This window comes from Takifugu rubripes, chromosome 20 (genome assembly GCF_901000725.2).
Source record: "Takifugu rubripes chromosome 20, fTakRub1.2, whole genome shotgun sequence".
NCBI classification, from domain to species: Eukaryota; Metazoa; Chordata; class Actinopteri; order Tetraodontiformes; family Tetraodontidae; genus Takifugu; species Takifugu rubripes.
In genome coordinates this window covers 8492145-8509763 of record NC_042304.1, presented here as the reverse complement: position 1 = coordinate 8509763, position 17619 = coordinate 8492145, and the positions used below count along the sequence as shown (strand labels likewise).

Sequence of the window (17619 nt, the reverse complement as noted above, 5' to 3'; positions counted from 1 at the left end):
GTGTCTTAATTTATCATATTCTTACGGAATCTCCCAAACTTGGTGTTTGAAATCCTTCATAAATTAAAACAGCGAACCTCAATAACTCCTTTAGAGTTATTCAAATACAATGCGAATGTTAAGCATATTACATACCATGATGTCTACTAAAAGTTGCTGCTCAAGACGACCTATGACCGTGACGTGACAACTTAAAAAAGCCTTGTTTGAAAGGCAAGTTAAACCAAGTTGAACGTGATCCCGACTCTTATTTTGAAAGGCTGACGGCGCGGGTGAAAACGTGTGGCTGACGACGGCAGCTCTAACGGGTCGATAATAACAGGAGCTCTCCGGGGTTGTTCGCAACAACAGAGGAAGCTGCAGCCGCTCTGACCAAATAAAGCCCCATTCGCGATTTTCATATCCTGTTTCGGAACCGTTTAAAAAGGAAACCAGCGTTCGCGTCCCCCAGTGCGCCACGGTTCCGTTCTCCGGATAGCCTTAACCTTAATTCCTTGCTCGCAGCTGTGGTGGGTTGCTGATATATTTGCCTCTTCGTTGTGGAATATGGCTCAACATGGACATCACGTAGCCAGTTCCCAAAAAGCACTCATGTTGGAGATGAAAAGTCTCCAAGACGAGCCGGTCGAAGGGTTCAAAATAACTTTGGTGGACGAGTCGGACATGTACAACTGGGAAGTAGCAATTTTCGGACCCCCGAACACACACTACGAGGGTGGTTATTTTAAGGTGAGTAGCTAATGTTAGCTAGCACTCGATCTTTTGTTCCTTGGTCGGTGCATTTAGCCCAAATTTGTGGCGTTATCTACGCCCCGCAAAGTTCGGGGGAGGTGATGTCTTCGTCTGGATAGGTTCGTGTGGATGTGACCAACGTTGGTCGAGATCCGCACAACTTTTTGGGAAGAAATTAGCCGTGCGACGTGCATGTGAGTTGATTAGCTGCGGGTCTTCATCTGGGTCGTTTTCACGGCGAACTTCGAAATGAATCTACTTGCTAAACACGAATCTGTGCGTGTTGGCACAAGTTCTTAAGCTCTAGCCGCGATCCTGGTTTATTCTGGATTATGGACCGGGTTAATATGTGTTGATATGAATTCGTAATACGCATTCAAAGCCAGTTCCAGCAGTTTCCCATCACAAAGCTGTTTTCACATCGTTGCTTAATCACTTTGATTGTCTGTGACTCTGCTTTCAAACATGAACTATTCTGTGTTTACTCCTAAAGGGTTAAATTAGTGCTTAGCTTCACCTAATTTGTCTTTTAGGTTGAAGGTAATCTGGTCATACACACAGCTACAACTTCCTTAAACCAAAACCTCCCTAAAACAAAGAAAATATCATTTCTTCACCTTTTTTTAAATCAGTTGGACTGCTGGGGACGTTTGAGTCCTCGGGGCCGTTTTGGAGGCTTCAAAGGTAAACAAGTCCAATAGCAATGGAATAAATAGCACTGCTTCTTCAAATGTTAAAAAAAAAAAAACCTTGGAAAAGTGGCTCCATTCACCTCTGTTTGGACTTGGCCGAGCCTCTGTTTGTCTCTGAAACCCAGAAAGGGATTTGTGGACTCAAACATCCCCCATAGAACGGTGTAATTTGCATTAATGGAATCACAGTTGCCCTAAAGAGACTGGCTGGTCCTGGTTGAAGGTTGTCAGCGATCTTTGTGATTATTGACTGCTGTAAGCTGGCCGGGCGGGGTTCCAACTGGTAACATGTCGTTCGTACATTGTTAAGTGACATGTTTCATGTGCTTCAAAGGCTCTGGTGCTGCGGGTGTGTTTGTGGATGTGTGATTGGAAAAATACATGATTTGGTTGTGCTGGTATGTTTTCATTTGACCAGAGAGAGCTTTCCCTCTGTTATTGTCATGGTTACCAGGCGACGGCGAGAAGAAACACCCCTGGCACAAACTACTGTCACCTCCGGTTCAGCATGTCAAACGTCGCTCCGTCTCCCAAAGTTTTGTTGGTTTTAAAAAAAAAAACCCACAGCGGGCGGAATTCAAAAGAGCTCTTCCAGTTTTTCAGAAACCTGCCCCAGGTCGCCCCGGGTCGTTTCCAGGTGAATGATGGGCGCTGGCGGGGCTGCTGTAGACGTGGGTCGGTGTCTGTGTGGGCGCTGCTGCTGTGCGCCGGATTCCTTTGTCGGGACTGGAATGCACAGCCGGCCTGCGAAATGCTCCGCATGGAAGTGACTCATTGTTCTGTGTTGGGTTTTCCATCCAACCTGTTTGCCGTATCACCAGGTTACTCAAACACCAGAGAGCTGCAGGGTTTCTCAGCGGACAAAAGGTGGGCGGGTCGGCCGCGATGACAGGTGAAACCTGCCTGAATCCGAATGGGCGTGATGCTGTTATGAATGCATGTGGATACAAGCGCGCAGGGAAATGAGCCTGGAAGTCTCTTCTCTCCTCCCAGGAAGTGCAGCTTTGCTTCCAAACGATGAGAGAAGCCTTTTCAGCATTGTCATGTGTGGTGTCCCTCCTAGTCTAGCCTGGAGGTCAGAGGTCAGAGGTGACCCTCTGCTACGTCTGACAGTCCGGATGTGCTCTCATCATAGAGCCGCTTCACTGTCTCTGAGCTTGAGAATATAGTGGTGCAACATCTGCTTTTCCTGAGGCATTTACTGGTGAAAGCACTTTTTATCTTTGTGGAGGAGCCACATTTAGTCCCCATGTGACTCCTTTCAAGCAAATAAAGCCTCGTGTCTGTTCGTTACCGTGATTCACCGACTTTAAATCTACACTATTTACACGCCTACGGACTAAACTGGAAAGTCTCAATCACCCGAAAATGCTAATAAAGCTCAACAGAGCGGCGCGGAAGTCGGCGCACGTTAGCAACATCTGCACTCGTCGGATGTGTTGGTCACCTCCGGCGTCTGGCTACGACCACAACATCCGACACACGATTCAGATGGTGGGGGGTGGGGGGGGACTGTGCACCAACAAAATGGAGGCCTGTGGTTGAAGTCAACATGTGGATGCTGTTCTTTCTTCACATAAACCTGGTATGACTAGAACAGAGTTATTTTCACTTAAATGCATCCAAAGTCTGTCAGATTTGTCCCTGTTGGGGATTAGTTAATGTCTTTTTTTATTGGCCTTTTTTTCCCCCAGAGAACACATTTGGTAGCGTCCAAATGCACCGGTTCTGTTGGACAGCTGTGCTTGTTTTGTAAAATCTCCTCCTTGAGAGTCTTTGTGCACATTTGTTATCAGCAGAGGGCGAAGCGTGGGCCGGTCCGAGCCTCCAGAGTCGTGTTCCTGCTCCGCTTGGGTCGTGGAGACACCAGAGAGAAGGGGGACACAGAGGTTGATGAGGAACAGGCTGGGCCGGTTCTAATCGCAGTGGTTCTTTTGAAAGGAGAGCTTGTTGTTAATGGAGGGAAGCGGGAGGCCCCGGCAGACGGTCAGAACCGGCCCCTGAAGGCAGCGCCTGCTGCACGGCCATGTGTGCTTTTCTCTGCCTCAACTGGCAGCCGATGTGGGAATCGGAGCTCCGATCCAGTTCAGTGGAAACTTGGTAACAGACTGAACCAGGGTAGAACCTTTAATTTGCTCTCTGTTGGTAATACGGAGCACGGTTCCATGTTCAACAGTGTTGGGCCACTGTAATCCCCTCCGCCTCAGTTTTTCCTTCCTTCCCTGAGCTGACTTTAATGAGGCGGGGGGCTGCTGGGCATCGCCAAGAGGAGGAGGCGTGCACAGGCGGAACAGAACGACCTGTCCTGTTCAGGGTCTCTGCTTTGACCCACTTTCATTTGTCCTGTCATCAGCGGCACTGGATTTTTACTCCGTTGTGCTGGGTTGGACGTTGCCCGTACAGCACGTCAATAACTTTAAATAGCTGGTCAGGGTCGATCACCTTTTGACCGCACATGCTGTTAATTCTGCGCACAATCCAATTAGGAGAGACGACAAGCTACGAGGCAGCGGCAGCCTGTTGCTGTTGCTGTTGCACAATGATTACGGCTCGAGCAGTTCCAAAACCTCCCAGTGATGTGTGTTGTGAAATATTACCCTCTAGGTTCTATTCAAACATCAGCTCCTCCCTGCTGTATCGAGCGCGTCGTACTTTTACTGAGCTACATAATGACACACTGTTGTTATAAAATGGGGTCTTGGCACAAACGTCTCTGGCCATAATGTGTTCATTTGGCAGCAGTGCTCTCTGGGAGCTGATGGGATGGAATCAGATTTGCCACGCGAGGCTAATTAATCAGATTATGTAGTGTGATATCTTCACCCTGTCAGGGAGGTTCGGGGTTATCCTGACTGGGGGAGGATGGTTCTCCAAAATGAGCCCTGACAGAGTTCTGCAGAGGGCTACAGCCCTGTCTCCACTCCTGGGTCTGAGCTGAAGCCTTGGCCACAGTCATAATCCAGCAGACAGATGTGGTCCCGAAGCCTCCATTCTGTGGAGGACGGGGCCTCGGTCTCTGTTGCAGCTTCCTTCCAGTCCCGCCTGGCTGCCTGTTGGTGTTTTGTACTGTTGCTGGCCTGAACTGAGTTCTAACGGGGAGCCAAGTTTCTGGGTCAGTCCCACCCTACAAATGTCAGTCTCCTGAGGGTCTCCTATCAAATGAGAAGAATGCACGTTGTTGCTTGCTTTAAGATTTAAATTCAGGCTGGAATTACAGACACGTGTGCCACATGTTGAAGTGTGTTCCTCTGTAGGTGGAGTTTTTGTTGATTCAGCCATGTTTTCCAGAATGCTGCTAAGCTAACTGTTAGCAGTAATGTAATATTGAGCACAGGCTCCTTCATGCCATGTGACCCCCCCCCCCCCCCCAGCTCTTCTCCTCCCACTTATGCTCCCTGTTCCCATGCAGCTGCCACCTCCCCCCACCCCCTCTCATCGGTTTACTGTGGCGAGGACCAGCTGACCATGTCAAATCAGCAAGTGTGTGTCAGTGTGTGTAACAGGGATGGAACAGAAGGCCCCTTGCTGTGAATGACGTACATGTGTGTAATCGGTGTCTCCCCAAAAACCCCCAAAACCCCCCTATCTGATCACGTGCCCTGAAATGAGAGGGGGGGGGGTCCTCTATACATACGATTCATACAGCACATGTGTGAGGATAAAACCTCACACTGTCTTTATATTACCACCCCACCCCCCTCCATCCATGCTCTCAGCAGCTGAATTCACTGTTTCTTCACACACACACACACACACACACACACACACACACACACACACACACACACACACACACTGTTATTGCTACTGTTGTTGTTCTTACCAGGTTTCATTTTTGACCCATTTGCAGGCTCGGATCAAGTTCCCCGTTGACTACCCGTACTCCCCGCCAGCGTTCCGTTTCCTCACTAAGATGTGGCACCCCAACATTTATGAGGTAGAACACACACACACACACACACACATGCAGCCCTCCACTGTGTTAATTCTCCAGAGCGTGATGTGATTCCAGTTGAAACCCTGACCTGTTCTCCCCAGAATGGAGATGTTTGCATCTCAATCCTCCACCCACCAGTAGACGACCCACAAAGTGGGGAGTTGCCTTCAGAGAGGTGGAACCCCACACAGAACGTCAGGTACTTGAGCTCACTTCACTCTTTTAGAAGTCGACAAATTCTGACTAAAGCAACCTGGCAACCAGCTGGGCCTGAATAACCTCGAGGGTTTTCAATTTTCCGCATTTAAACAGCAGAAAAGGTCTCGTCCGCACTGTCAGAAACAGATGGCGTGACATCCAATCCACTGTAACTCATTGTAATTTAGAGGAGACAGTCGGCGGTGGTCACATCTCCGTGTGCCCCCTGGTCTCACGGCTTGTCTCCTCTTCCTGCGAGGGCCATGTGATAGCGTCTTCAGTCCCGAGAGGAGACGCCATGGCTGGAGTATCCATTTTCACCTGTCCACATTACACCTTTTTTGTCTCAGACATGAATAAAGAACCGCCTCATGTTCACTTCCTGCCCCAGTCTTCGACTCGCTGGCACTCTTGTACCTTGATGCCTGTAATCTTATCTCCTCTTCATTTCTGCCTGCCTCCCATGTCTTAATGTCTCTCCCCTGTAAACATGTCTCTTGTAGGACCATCCTTCTGAGCGTGATCTCTCTGCTGAACGAGCCAAACACCTTCTCCCCAGCCAACGTTGACGCCTCTGTCATGTACCGCAAGTGGAGAGAGAGCAAGGGCAAGGACAGAGAATACATAGAGATCATCAGGTACGAAGAGAGAAGCCCACAAAAATCTACTTTTCACACCGGGTGTTCCGGGTACACAGAGTTCTAGCACCGATTCTCCATGTTCTTATTCAGACGTGCTTCTTCTCTTCACGCTCTCCACAGGAAACAGGTGCTGGCTACCAAAGCTGACGCGGATCGGGACGGCGTCAAAGTGCCCATCACGTTAGACGAGTACTGTGTCCGCACCCAAGTCCCACCCACAGACGATGGCTCCAACCTCCTGTACGACGACTATTATGATGACGAGGAGCTGGACGACGACGATGAAGACGATAATGAGGACTGTTGCTATGACGAGGACGACTCGGGCACGGAGGACTCCTGACCGCGTCTGCAAGTGACCTCCTCGCCTCACTCGCAAAGGACTGAACTTCTAATCACCATCCATCTAACTCCTGACTCCCTCTAGACCCTATCAGCATTGTCATCATCTTCACCCAGCACAGACCCCGCCCCCTCTCTTCACCCAGCACAGACCCCGCCCCCTCTCTTCACCCAGCACAGACCCCGCCCCCTCTCTTCACCCAGCACAGACCCCGCCCCCTTTCTTCACCCAGCACAGACCCCGCCCCTTCTCTTCATCCCGCACAGACCCCGCCCCTTCACTTTAGTCACCACAGGCTCCACCCCCACTGTCCACCTGCTGTTCCAGGTCCGGTCTGACCCAAGAGAGCCACAGATTTTGTTTTCTTTAGGGTTTTTTTTAGGTTTTCATCTGAGTGCAGGTTACACATGTCACATTCACAGCAGCCACGGGCCAACTGAGGACCCCCCCCCCCCCCCCCCCCGGTAAAACAAGCCTGTCTGGTCAGATATCAAACTATAACTTTGGTGTTCATTACTGGACGGAATGAACACATCAGAAAAGCAACAAATCCCATAATTTGTGTGTCTAAAAAAAAAAAACAAACTCAAGCATTTCCACGTCAACAACCTCTGGCTCAGTAGACCCTTTGCAGCTCTGCCACGTTTCACATCTGACCTTTCTGAGGCGGGGGCTCACGGCTCACCGAAAGGGGAGGTAATTGATTTCAAAAAGCCGATCACTTCTTTGTGCCTTCCCTCACCCCGATTCCACACGCGTGAGTGACTTGTTCGATATGCCCGACGTGCGTAACCAGCCAGAGGCGGTGATTCTCCCCGAGCAGATCTACTTCTCACACGAAGTCCCCCCCCCACACCCCCCCCGATCTTTCTAGGTCAAGTCAGGAAAGGTAAAGTCAGACTCAAGAAAGGAATGTAGATCAGAATTCCACAGGATTTATTAGACAAGCATGTGCTACTACTGGCCTTTGAGAGCTAACGGAACCTGCTGCTTTTCACCAGATCCAACGTACTGTATTCAACCTATGCAGTCAGTGCCTGAACCAACCTAGAAAAGGGCACTTTCCGAGACGGGACTGAAGCTGCGCTGCAGCTCCAGTCACACACCTGTGGGTGCCTTTGGGCTGACTGTGACTGTGGTTTAAGACGAGCATGTGTTGTTTTATTGGCCCTGTTTCCTGTTTAGAGACAGATTTGAGCCCCAGAATGGAGGACAACCAAACCCGGATGCATTTTAATCTCTGTCGATGCTGCCCTCTAGCGGTGGTTCCGTACTCCCTCTCTTTAGATGACTGACTGGACCACAACAGTTCTGACCTGAATGAGTGACCACTGTTCTCTCTGAGGAGACAAAGCAGCAGTGTGAGGAATTCAGGAGTAAAGGAACCTGATAAAGAGCTTAACTAATAGCCTTTTTTAAAAATAAAAATAAAAAAAAATCCATTTTTACTGTGAAGAACCGCAGCTATATGTCACTGCAGGCTGCACACTCGAAATCCATTATGATCACCCGGCAGTGGTTCCAGTGATGGCCTCACCGGAACCACAGGTCCTGTGTGTGTGTGAGTGTGTGTGTGTGTGTGTGCGCGGACACTGACTGGTTCATGTCGGACTCGTGTTGCAGAAGAGAACTGGGTGACCTTTTGAGCATGAAGGGGGAAATGTGTAGCATGCTTTAATGACTATATGGGGTCAGGTCTGCTCTCGGGGTTTCTTCAAGCCCTCTGCTTGATTTTAAGTGGTATTATGAACGAGCGGAGGGCTGGTTTTCTGTGGGGTGGGGGCTGCCTTTCCAGGTTTGATGTAATCTTTCATTTCTGAAATGTGTCGTGACATGTTCATATTAAGTGCTTTGACTATGGACGCGACTGTTCTGAGATGGTTTATGGAAAAAGGCCTCTTAGTGCAGGGTTCAGGACGTCGGACATCCTTTTAGTTTTTAGTGTGAATGAGTTTTAATTTTTGTCAAACCACTGTTGTCTGTTGGCTTCAAAGGACTGTTTACAACCTCTACAATGATTATGCACACGTGGACATTTGACGATCACTTGACGTGTTTTTTTTTCCTTGTTTATATTCTTTTTTTTCTTATGGTTTGTAAATCTATTTAAAATCTGAAATAAAGATCTTTATTAGACATTGTGTTTTATTGAAGCTGGGAAAATAGCTGGTTTCTGGGAAGTGGGAATTCAGGAAAAAATATGTTGAATGAGGGAAGATAGACATGAGTTTCATTGTTTAGGAGACCGGTGCTGTTTATTTAGGATTCAAGCCAACAATTGATACACGAAATGTATTTTTAAAATTTAAATGAACAAAATCAACTACAGCCAAAGGGAAGACTGGGAAACATTTCAGTCTGATGAGAATTGTAATAATTGTCACTTTAAACCTGGGAAGAAAAACAAACCCTCCAAGTTTTTAAAAGCATAAAATCACCAAGGATGCCAGCTGCCCTGGCAGCCACTATAGTTCACCAGACTCTTCTTGTACGTTCTTGATTTATCTCTTTTTAAGCCAGGTTTTCCAGTTTGAGTCGATGTTGTGTCACGTTTTGCCTGCAGGGGGCAGCAGCAGCCTGGAGCTGCTGGTCCGAGGCTTTAAACCAGCCTCGTGACTTGATTTCAAACCTTTTCCATCTATTCAAGTTTGTGTTACTTTTAATTCTTCAGTCTGTTCTGATTCGGGTTTGTCTTTAGACTCTTATACGCCTAAAATCTCTGCTGACGCTTCTTTTTATGGGCTGACTTTGTCGATGAATTACAAGGTTAATTATCTCCACTTTATCACTTCCTCTTGGCCCACCTGTGGCTGCTCGCGGCATTTTAGAATGAAAGTCATCAATCTGTGAAACGTCACCAGAATGTAGATCAATACACCTTCCGTGCGTCTAAGAGCAGCTCAGATTCCCCTGAGCTCCAACCTAGAGTCTCTTCAGATAAAAGCTTTGATAGAAGTCTCCTTCACCGCACCTCCTCTTTCCTTCGCTGCACCTCCCTTTATCCTTCCCTTCACCCTGTCATCTGCCCCTGCACCTCCTCTATCCATCACTCTTCTACCTACAAGGCCACACTTCATCCTCCTTCTTGTCCTTCCAGGAAGTCAACAGGACATCAGCAGGGAGCGTAGTGTGTGTGTGTGTGTGTGTGTGTGTGTGTGTGTGTGTCTGTGTGGTCAAAGTGGTCAAAACACTCTGGCCTGGCGCCCCACAACCACCTCCCCACCCCCCTCATATCGGTCCATCCTTCTGTCCCGAGCCAGGCGGCTCCCAGCCGGAGCAGATTTATTTTGGCATCATGATGTGTCTAATTTTTTTTAGGGTTTGTAACAGCTTCTTAGTCCGAGAGACGAGGTCCGAGTCTTTAATGGGAGGAGACCAGACGCGTTAACCTTTCCTCCGGCTGCAGTCCGCCCTTGTCTGCAGATCGCTGCGAACCGATCTCATTAAAGGATTCTGTTCGGAGTGAAGTGACATTCAAGCGCCCCTCTGCAGACACTGTTGATGTCCACATTGATCAGCTTTGATTTCCTGTAGTTCTACATCCACACGCCTGCGCTCACGCTGCCCAACTTAAGTGCACAGATTGTGTGAAACTGTGCAAAGTGCTTGCGCACAGCAACCTGCGGCTTTGATGACGTCAAGACTGCGGTGACCCAGGAGGAGGACCCGGGAGAGAAGATGCTTTTGTCTCCAGTTGAAATAGCTGACGTGGTTTTCATGCCAGGTGGGGGCGGGCCCGATGTGACAGCTGAGCTTACTCACAGATCTGTGCAGGCTGTTTTTCAGGTCTGTCCTGGGTGGGTCTGGATTTCTGTGGTTCTGTGTTTGCGCGCTGTGGAGGTGCACATAAAACGGAAATGCCCGCAAACATGTACAATCAATCAATCAATCAATCTTTATTTATATAGCGTCTTATACAATCAGAATTGTTTCAAGGCGCTTTCCAGAATCCCAGGGCCTGACCCCAAACAAGCAGCAGTGGCGAGGAAAAACTCCCCTTTAACAGGAAGAAACCTTGAGCAGGACCAGGCTCATGTAGGGGGACCCTCCTGCTGATGGCCGGCTGGGTAAAGAGAGAGGAGAAGGGGGGAGGACAGGTAGAGGAGAGGATAGGTAGGAGATTATAAATGAACACTTTGATCTCTTTGTGCGCTACGAATAAATGTTTCATGTGCGGAAACACTAACAAAACACTTCATTGCTGTTATTTCAGCTATGACAGGTTCTGCCTTCACGATAATCTCTGTTTATTTTACTCCGTTAACATTGGCAGGCACCATTTTTTAATCCGGGTGTTTCCTTGTTGCTTGTGTCCCCGCTTGTCCGGTGCAGCACCTGGAACCTGCGGCTCTTCTCCTCCTCTGAAGTCCAGGCCGTGCGGTGGCTGAGCTCTGCGCTCTCCGCCCGCCACAGAAACAAAGGGAGCTGCCTAATTGAAGTGCTTTCTCTCCCGCAGATCAATGAAACCAGCGAGGCCCAGTTTCCCATTTTAGACAGAAATGTGGGCTTATTTGTTGCCATAGTAAAGTTTCCAGGGAAACCGATCGGTCCGGTTTAAACCCAAAGACAGACAGGAGGGGGGAATAAAAGCTAAGGATAAAACGCGGGTTCCTGGGCAATAAATGCATATATTAAATCCTCCTGATCAGAGTGAGGATGTTGATAAGGACGCATTAATTCCCAATCTTTGGGGAAACGACAGAACAGGCTTCCTGCAGCGGCAGCTTGTTTATTAATGTTCAACCCACCTGTGAGACTTCCTCCGCCTGTGATACACATCCAGCTCCGGTTCTTCGAGATCCTGCTGAGCAGCCCGGGTTCGATCTCATTGGTCGGCCGCCGCCTGTTGCCGTCTATAAAAGCGCACGACGGGAGCTCCGGAGCGCAGAAGGTCTGGGAGCGCACGGAGGACACCTGTTACCGACATCCTGGACTACTCCTGCGCCGCCGTACGGACAGCATCCCTGCATCTGTGCGGCCAGAGGCACCGACGCGCCAGTGAGGTCTGTTCTGCACCTGTTGAATGGAAAATCCGCGCGTAACTTTTTATAGCGGCAGATCTTTGACTTTATATGAATTAAAGTATTGGGGGGGGGGGGGGGGGGGGGGTAGTCGAGATCTAATCTGAAAGTATGTTTTTAGATGAATAGAAGGCTAGAAGCAGAATATTCTTGCAGGTCAAAACGCATCTATACGGATTTACGCACATAATATGCCTCTGTGTCGATCCTAGAAAAATGAAATTAAAAAATAATGTTTCAGTGAGAGTGAGGGTACTCCTTATTAAGGCATTTGGTCGTGTCATTTGAAATCACTCGTCGTTTTTTTTTTGTTTTACATTTTATTTTTAAAGGTTCCTAACGTGGGGAAACTGCAGCGCAGATGGAGCCGTTTTAGTTTAGCTTCTGTGACCGTTCAAGTTGGTCGACTCACACGGATTTACAGCCTTTTCCAGTTTGAGATCGCCGTCTTCGTGATTTTAAACCATTTCCCAGCACACTGAAATCTTGTGTTCTACAAACACACAGGTTTGAATGTTGACTTGAGGGTGAACCTCCGGACTGCAGATGTGCTTTCAAGCGGTTTGTTCTCCGACAACCAGCTCAGCTCATTTCTTGCCATCTGTGTCGTCACCACTAGGTGCTGATAGATCTCACACGGTGGACCTGTTTTATCAGAGACTCCGATTTTCTTCATTTCTGGTTCCTCTTCTCATTGTTCCCTCCTCCCACCTGTTATTAATTCCAGATACTCCTGACTGCATCCACTCTGCCCACCCACACATCCCACATTCTGGTGGGAACATGTGGGTCCTGGAGAAGATCCGCGGGTCGGTGGAGACCAGTGTGCTGCGGCAGGGGGAAAATTCTGGGGACAGGAAAGGCGTCACGCCACCTTACAGCAACGTGCTCACCCCCGACAAGATCCCAGACTTCTTCATTCCCCCGAAGCTGGTCAGCAGTCCGCCTGAATCCGAGATTCCCGCTGTGAAGCCCAGAGAAGTCCCGGAACCCTCGACTTCAGAGCAAACCATCAGCGTTGGGAGGAAGATCAGCAGTCCGAAGAGCCCAGGCCTGGTAGCCAAGCTCGCAGGAGACACCAAGAACCTGCTGAAGGCAGCGAACCGTCATATCATACAGATCGAGAGCGCCGACGATGTGGTGCCCGGAGACACCAACGCGGACCCGCAGTCGCAGACCGCAATGTCGTTGCCTTACGTCCCCAAGACTCACACTCCCTACGGGTTTGCCACGCTGAAGGAAAGCCCCCACACTCGCCGTAAAGAATCGCTGTTCCACTGCGAACACACCAGTCCCATCACCTCCCCAAACGTTCAGAGGAAGGGGAGAAGCGAAGGGGGCACCCACCTGAATCCAGCCGACTACAGCGCGCCTCACATGAACCCCTACAGATATTTCAGCGGCGGCGAGAGCGACACCTGCTCCTCGGCCGAGTCCTCTCCCTTCAGCTCCCCTCTCCTCTCGAGGTCCGCCTCCCTCCTCAAGATCTTCACCCATGAGACGCAAGCCAAAGTGGTTAAAGCCAAGAGGTCGTTCGCCCGCCACAGCTCCCTCTCCACCGATGAGTGCAGCTCGGCCGAGCCCAGTCCCAACATCCAGCGGAGACTCCACGTGCCTCCTTTCCACGGCGGTGGCGCCAGCGGCTCTTCCAACCACGGGCTCCAGCGAGAGCACACCATCAGCCTGCACAAGGGCGGGTCTGTGAGAATCAGCGTCAACTACGACTCTGGAACCTCCCGCCTGCTCATCCGCGTCCTGGCCGCCGAGAGCCTCTACGACAAACACTTCGACATCAAGAGCATCAACTGCTGCGTGTCGGTCTACCTGAACCCAGGAAAGCTGCAGAAGCAACGGAGCAACATCATCAAGAACAGCCGCAACCCCGTGTTCAACGAGGACTTCTTCTTCGACACTATCAGCCCGGTACAGGTGAAGAACCTGTCAGTGAAGTTCAAGGTGGTGAACAAGGGCACCAGCCTCAAGAGGGACACGCTGCTGGGAGAGCGAGAGATGCCGCTAACGAAGCTGCTATCGGGGCTCTAAAGCCCCAAGACCCCGGAGTCAAAGGGCGAGAAAGGATACAGCCTGAAGAGAGAAGATGGGACTGGTGTCTCCTTTTCCAGTTAAGTAAAAAAGTGAACTTTATGATGGGAGCAGAGACAAAGATAAAGATTTGGGTCCTAGCTGGAGTTCAATCGCTCATAGTATTAAATTCTCATTAAAACCATTCTCGCTTCCACAGCAACAGATTAGCATAACAGATGAAAGGATTTTTTTTGTTGACCTATCTCCTTGGCAACTCTAGCTAGTTCAAGGGTTGAGGACACCTGCGCGTCCACCCGTTCCACCGTCCTCGCCTGCGCTGTGTTTGCCCTGCACGACGTGGTTTTATTATTGTAATACGACATAAACACACAGATGGCCAGATGTGGTGCCACAACGTCTACACGGCGACGCTGAACAGATGGTTTTCGCTCATCCCGGCGAGCTTTGAAGTGGCAGCACATCCTGATGTGCAAATGAACCTTTGATCCCGGCTACTGTGACCCTCCTGCTATGGGCAGGGCGAGGGACAAACAAAGCAGACACAATGGGCACATTTACATCGACATGGAAAAGCAATTCTGTTCTGATTATTAATGCATGTTGGACTATGATTGTATAATTCGACTGTCCGTGCGGTGGAGGTTTTGACCGAGACCTCGGTGATGTAGCTCAACTGAAACCTATCCAGATGCATTCTCCAACCTCTTCAGGTGTATCGGTCCAATCTTTGCTAATTTTCCTGGATCACTTCGCAGTCTTAAAGCATTTGTTGGAGACATGAAAGCCGCTATTTCAGCATGAAGCAAACATATAGTCGCCGCCTCATTGTATTTAAATATATTGAACTTAATTACTGACTGCAGTGTCGTACAAATGACTAAAGGGGGCAGTATTTCACTCACTCCGCGGCAATCGTGTCTTTCACCACTTGTGGACGTTGGAAGGTTAGCATCAAAGTATCGGCTTCAGGGCGCTGCGTTGCTCCTTGTCCCCACAGATGTCCCCAAACAGATGTTTGAGACGATGATGACAGTCATATAGAGTCAGTTTCCATGGCAACTAGGGGCTGTAACTTAAGATTTGAAATCCACAGCGGCGGTCACTGTAGCTCATCATCAACTCTCAACCTGTTGGCTTCACAATGAAGAAGAAGAGACCTACACAACTACAAAGTAAACAAATGATTGTCAATTTATCATCGTTAACAGTCACAAATGAATAAAACTGAAGATGGTTGACACCTCGTCTCTGGGCAACCTCGTGCAACCCATCAACCTGAGTGTGTCTGTTAGGAAGCCCAGAGCAGGTGCGGACCATTCAACACACCTTCAAAGCACCTCCTTTGAACTTACGGGCATATGAAAGATCTTCTTGACGTCCACGCTGCCTTTCACTCCTCCCCCAAATTTTCTCTCGGAGAGACAGAGCTCTCGCTCGCTCACACACCTCTGTTGACTGTCGTATATTTATGCAACCGCGGTCTCAGTGGTGGACAGTACGTTTGTGTGCATGTTGATTTATAAGAGCACTGGTTCACTGTTGCATGACACCAGTGTGTCACTGACACACAGGTGTTCACATGACCTGCTCCAAATCTGATTAAAACCCCAAAGCCTTACTAAGTGAGTGTGTGTGTGTGTGTGTGAGTGTGTGTGAGTGAGAGAGAAAGTGTGTTGTGCATGACATTTTATCAAAATCTTGTACGTACCAAAAGTGATTGTGAGTATTTTGTGACATGCTTGAGGAGGGACCTTCTGACAACGTTCTGTGCTTCTGATTTCCACGCGTGTCGCTGATTTATGGACCAGCTGTAATGAAGCCTGGGAGGCAGCAACGGACACACACACACACGCCTGACATGTGGTATTTGAAGGCAGCACCATCCGTGCCGACAGAGCTCCAGGACTGATGCAAACCGTTGCTGCTTCAGAAGATTAGCCAGTGGGATGTTTGTAGCTCCATTATGGATATTCTCTGTACTGACTAAAGCTGGTTTGTTTGTGGCTGTGCGATGTGATCTGCTGTAATCCCAGCTGCATACTTTGGTACAAACAGTCGGTGCCTGCTCGTAGAGTTTACTGTGTTTTCTCCTCAGCCTTCCAGGCTCCGGCCGTTACTTGAGCCCGTCGGAGGTTTTCCTCCAGCATGATTTCTCTATCGTCCGTCCTAAATAAGAGTAAATCCTCGTGCAGTGCTCAGTTTCTGTGATTTACGGTGCAGATTTGCTGTCAACACAAATATTACTCACCATTGCCCAGAAATATGGGCCTTTTTTAAATGGCTGGACTGCTTTGACTGTTTTCATGTAGCTCGTCAATTAACAGAATTGAAATGCAGGGAGAAAGATCAATAAACAATTAGTCGACTTCTGTGGCCACTTCGTGTTCATGTTTGTATTTTTAGAACTACAGAATCAGAGGGGAAATATGGTGCTGCATCTGAGCAGAACGGAATTATTGTTCCTTTCTTTTGTGTCAAGACATCAATGCTATAGATGACTTTTATGCTTCATTAAGTTTCTCTTATTTGAATTCCTTCCTTAATTGTAGATTTAGTGTAGATGGTATAGATCTGTTTTACCATTTCATTTACAAAATGCAGCCAGTGGGTAAAAAAAAAAAATCAGTGTTACAATAATAAATGTTCAGCAACAGCAAAATAAATCAGCAGCTTCTTTGATAAACTAATGCAAAAAATCATCATCCAAGACTCATTTTATTTTACCATTAGCATGTTAGCAATATTCTGATATTAATACTGATATTAATACTAAGGCCATTGGTCAAAATAAGGGTTATCCTGACTCAAAGAGGCTACGTAAAACATTTACAGTGTATCTTAAATGTTACAACTATACCAAAAAGCGTACTTATACATAAAGGTGTCAAAAAATACACCAGAAGACAATATAATGCATCAGCCAGCCTCCAATAATGAACAAATTATGAAGAAATTTCATTCAGGACCAAAGTGATACAACCAGACATCTGCGCCCGCGTGGTTAATAGCAAGCTTGATTAGCAGTCTGTAACATGCTAGCCTTTATCTGATCCAGGCAAGAATTAGCAGAATGAGCCGTCCCATTATCCAGCCTGCTGTACGGGAAATTGGCTTAATCTATCTCGGCACTCAGACGCTGTTTAATTAGGCAGCCTAACAGGTGAAGAGGCCTGACTGACGGCTTCCCCGATGAGAGCCGGCGACTTGGACAGACGTGACCCCGAGGTCGAGGTCTGTCCCCTGCTCATGAATTAGCACGAGTGGGACGCAGCTTCTGCTGCTGTGCAGTTCAGTTTGACAGCGAAATACCTTTCAGCCATTGACGTGCGCGCAACTGTTTTCCTTCACGCACTTAAGACGTCTCCAATCGCGCGTCAGCGTTCGCAGATCAAGTCGCACGTTGACCCATTCATGGCACAACGATGGCCCCCACAGTGAAGCGGCTGATCAGGCATTGGAACCCATCTGCAGGTCCAGTACAGCATTATTCCCCCCTGCTTAACCCGTCCACCGCCATGCGGGTTCTGATGTTTGGCCCGTGGTCGAGGGACCACAGAGGTGCTGATTAATATACGTTAAACAAACATTTCTGTTATATAAGAGCTTTGCGTGGGGATTAGCAGGATAAATCTAAGGAATGGGATCAACTGAGTGGATTGCTGAAGCGATGGGAAGCACACGTGCGCCCTCGTGCACACTCCCTGTACAGATGCCAGAGGATTCATGACAGGTTCGACTGGTCCTGCTGAGACGTTCCTCCATTTGATATTCTGGATTCTTGCGGAAACTCAAGTGCGGTAGCTTCGCCTTCTCCTCCCATTTATCATCCACACGTGGCTGCGGCTGGGCCGGGCCGGGCCGGGCCGGGCCGGGCCGGGCCGGGCCGGGCCGGGCCGGGCCAGTGCAGCTTCTGCGGCACTCCACCATGATGAAGGCCCGTCTGCGGTGGCAGGAAAATGTTTTCCAATATCCTTCGTCTGCCACTGCTCATTTCCCCCCTCTGCCGGAT

General features: G+C 48.9%; 2 protein-coding genes across 2 annotated transcripts; both read left to right on the top strand.

Moving 5' to 3' along the window:
• The first annotated feature begins 306 nt into the window (after window positions 1-306).
• Window positions 307-6994, top strand: cdc34a (cell division cycle 34 homolog (S. cerevisiae) a). The gene is made up of 5 exons (XM_003974131.3): window positions 307-729; window positions 5275-5361; window positions 5463-5560; window positions 6063-6197; window positions 6321-6994. Exons 1-5 carry the CDS (start codon window positions 547-549, stop codon window positions 6541-6543), a joined length of 726 nt encoding a protein of 241 aa, XP_003974180.1. The 5' UTR covers window positions 307-546; the 3' UTR covers window positions 6544-6994.
• Window positions 6995-10652: 3658 nt separating this feature from the next.
• On the top strand, window positions 10653-15985 carry LOC101069782 (C2 calcium-dependent domain-containing protein 4C). The gene is made up of 2 exons (XM_011614803.2): window positions 10653-11546; window positions 12292-15985. Exon 2 carries the CDS (start codon window positions 12348-12350, stop codon window positions 13605-13607), a length of 1260 nt encoding a protein of 419 aa, XP_011613105.2. The 5' UTR covers window positions 10653-11546; window positions 12292-12347; the 3' UTR covers window positions 13608-15985.
• Window positions 15986-17619: the final 1634 nt, after the last annotated feature.

Excerpts from the sequence above, each read along its gene's own strand:
- cdc34a (XM_003974131.3), top strand. The coding sequence starts at position 547 with ATGGCTCAACATGGACATCACGTAGCCAGTTCCCAAAAAGCACTCATG. Across the intron at positions 730-5,274 it reads ACGAGGGTGGTTATTTTAAG|GCTCGGATCAAGTTCCCCGT; the intron begins GTGAGTAGCTAA and ends ACCCATTTGCAG. Across the intron at positions 5,362-5,462 it reads GGCACCCCAACATTTATGAG|AATGGAGATGTTTGCATCTC; the intron begins GTAGAACACACA and ends TGTTCTCCCCAG.
- LOC101069782 (XM_011614803.2), top strand. The coding sequence starts at position 12,348 with ATGTGGGTCCTGGAGAAGATCCGCGGGTCGGTGGAGACCAGTGTGCTG.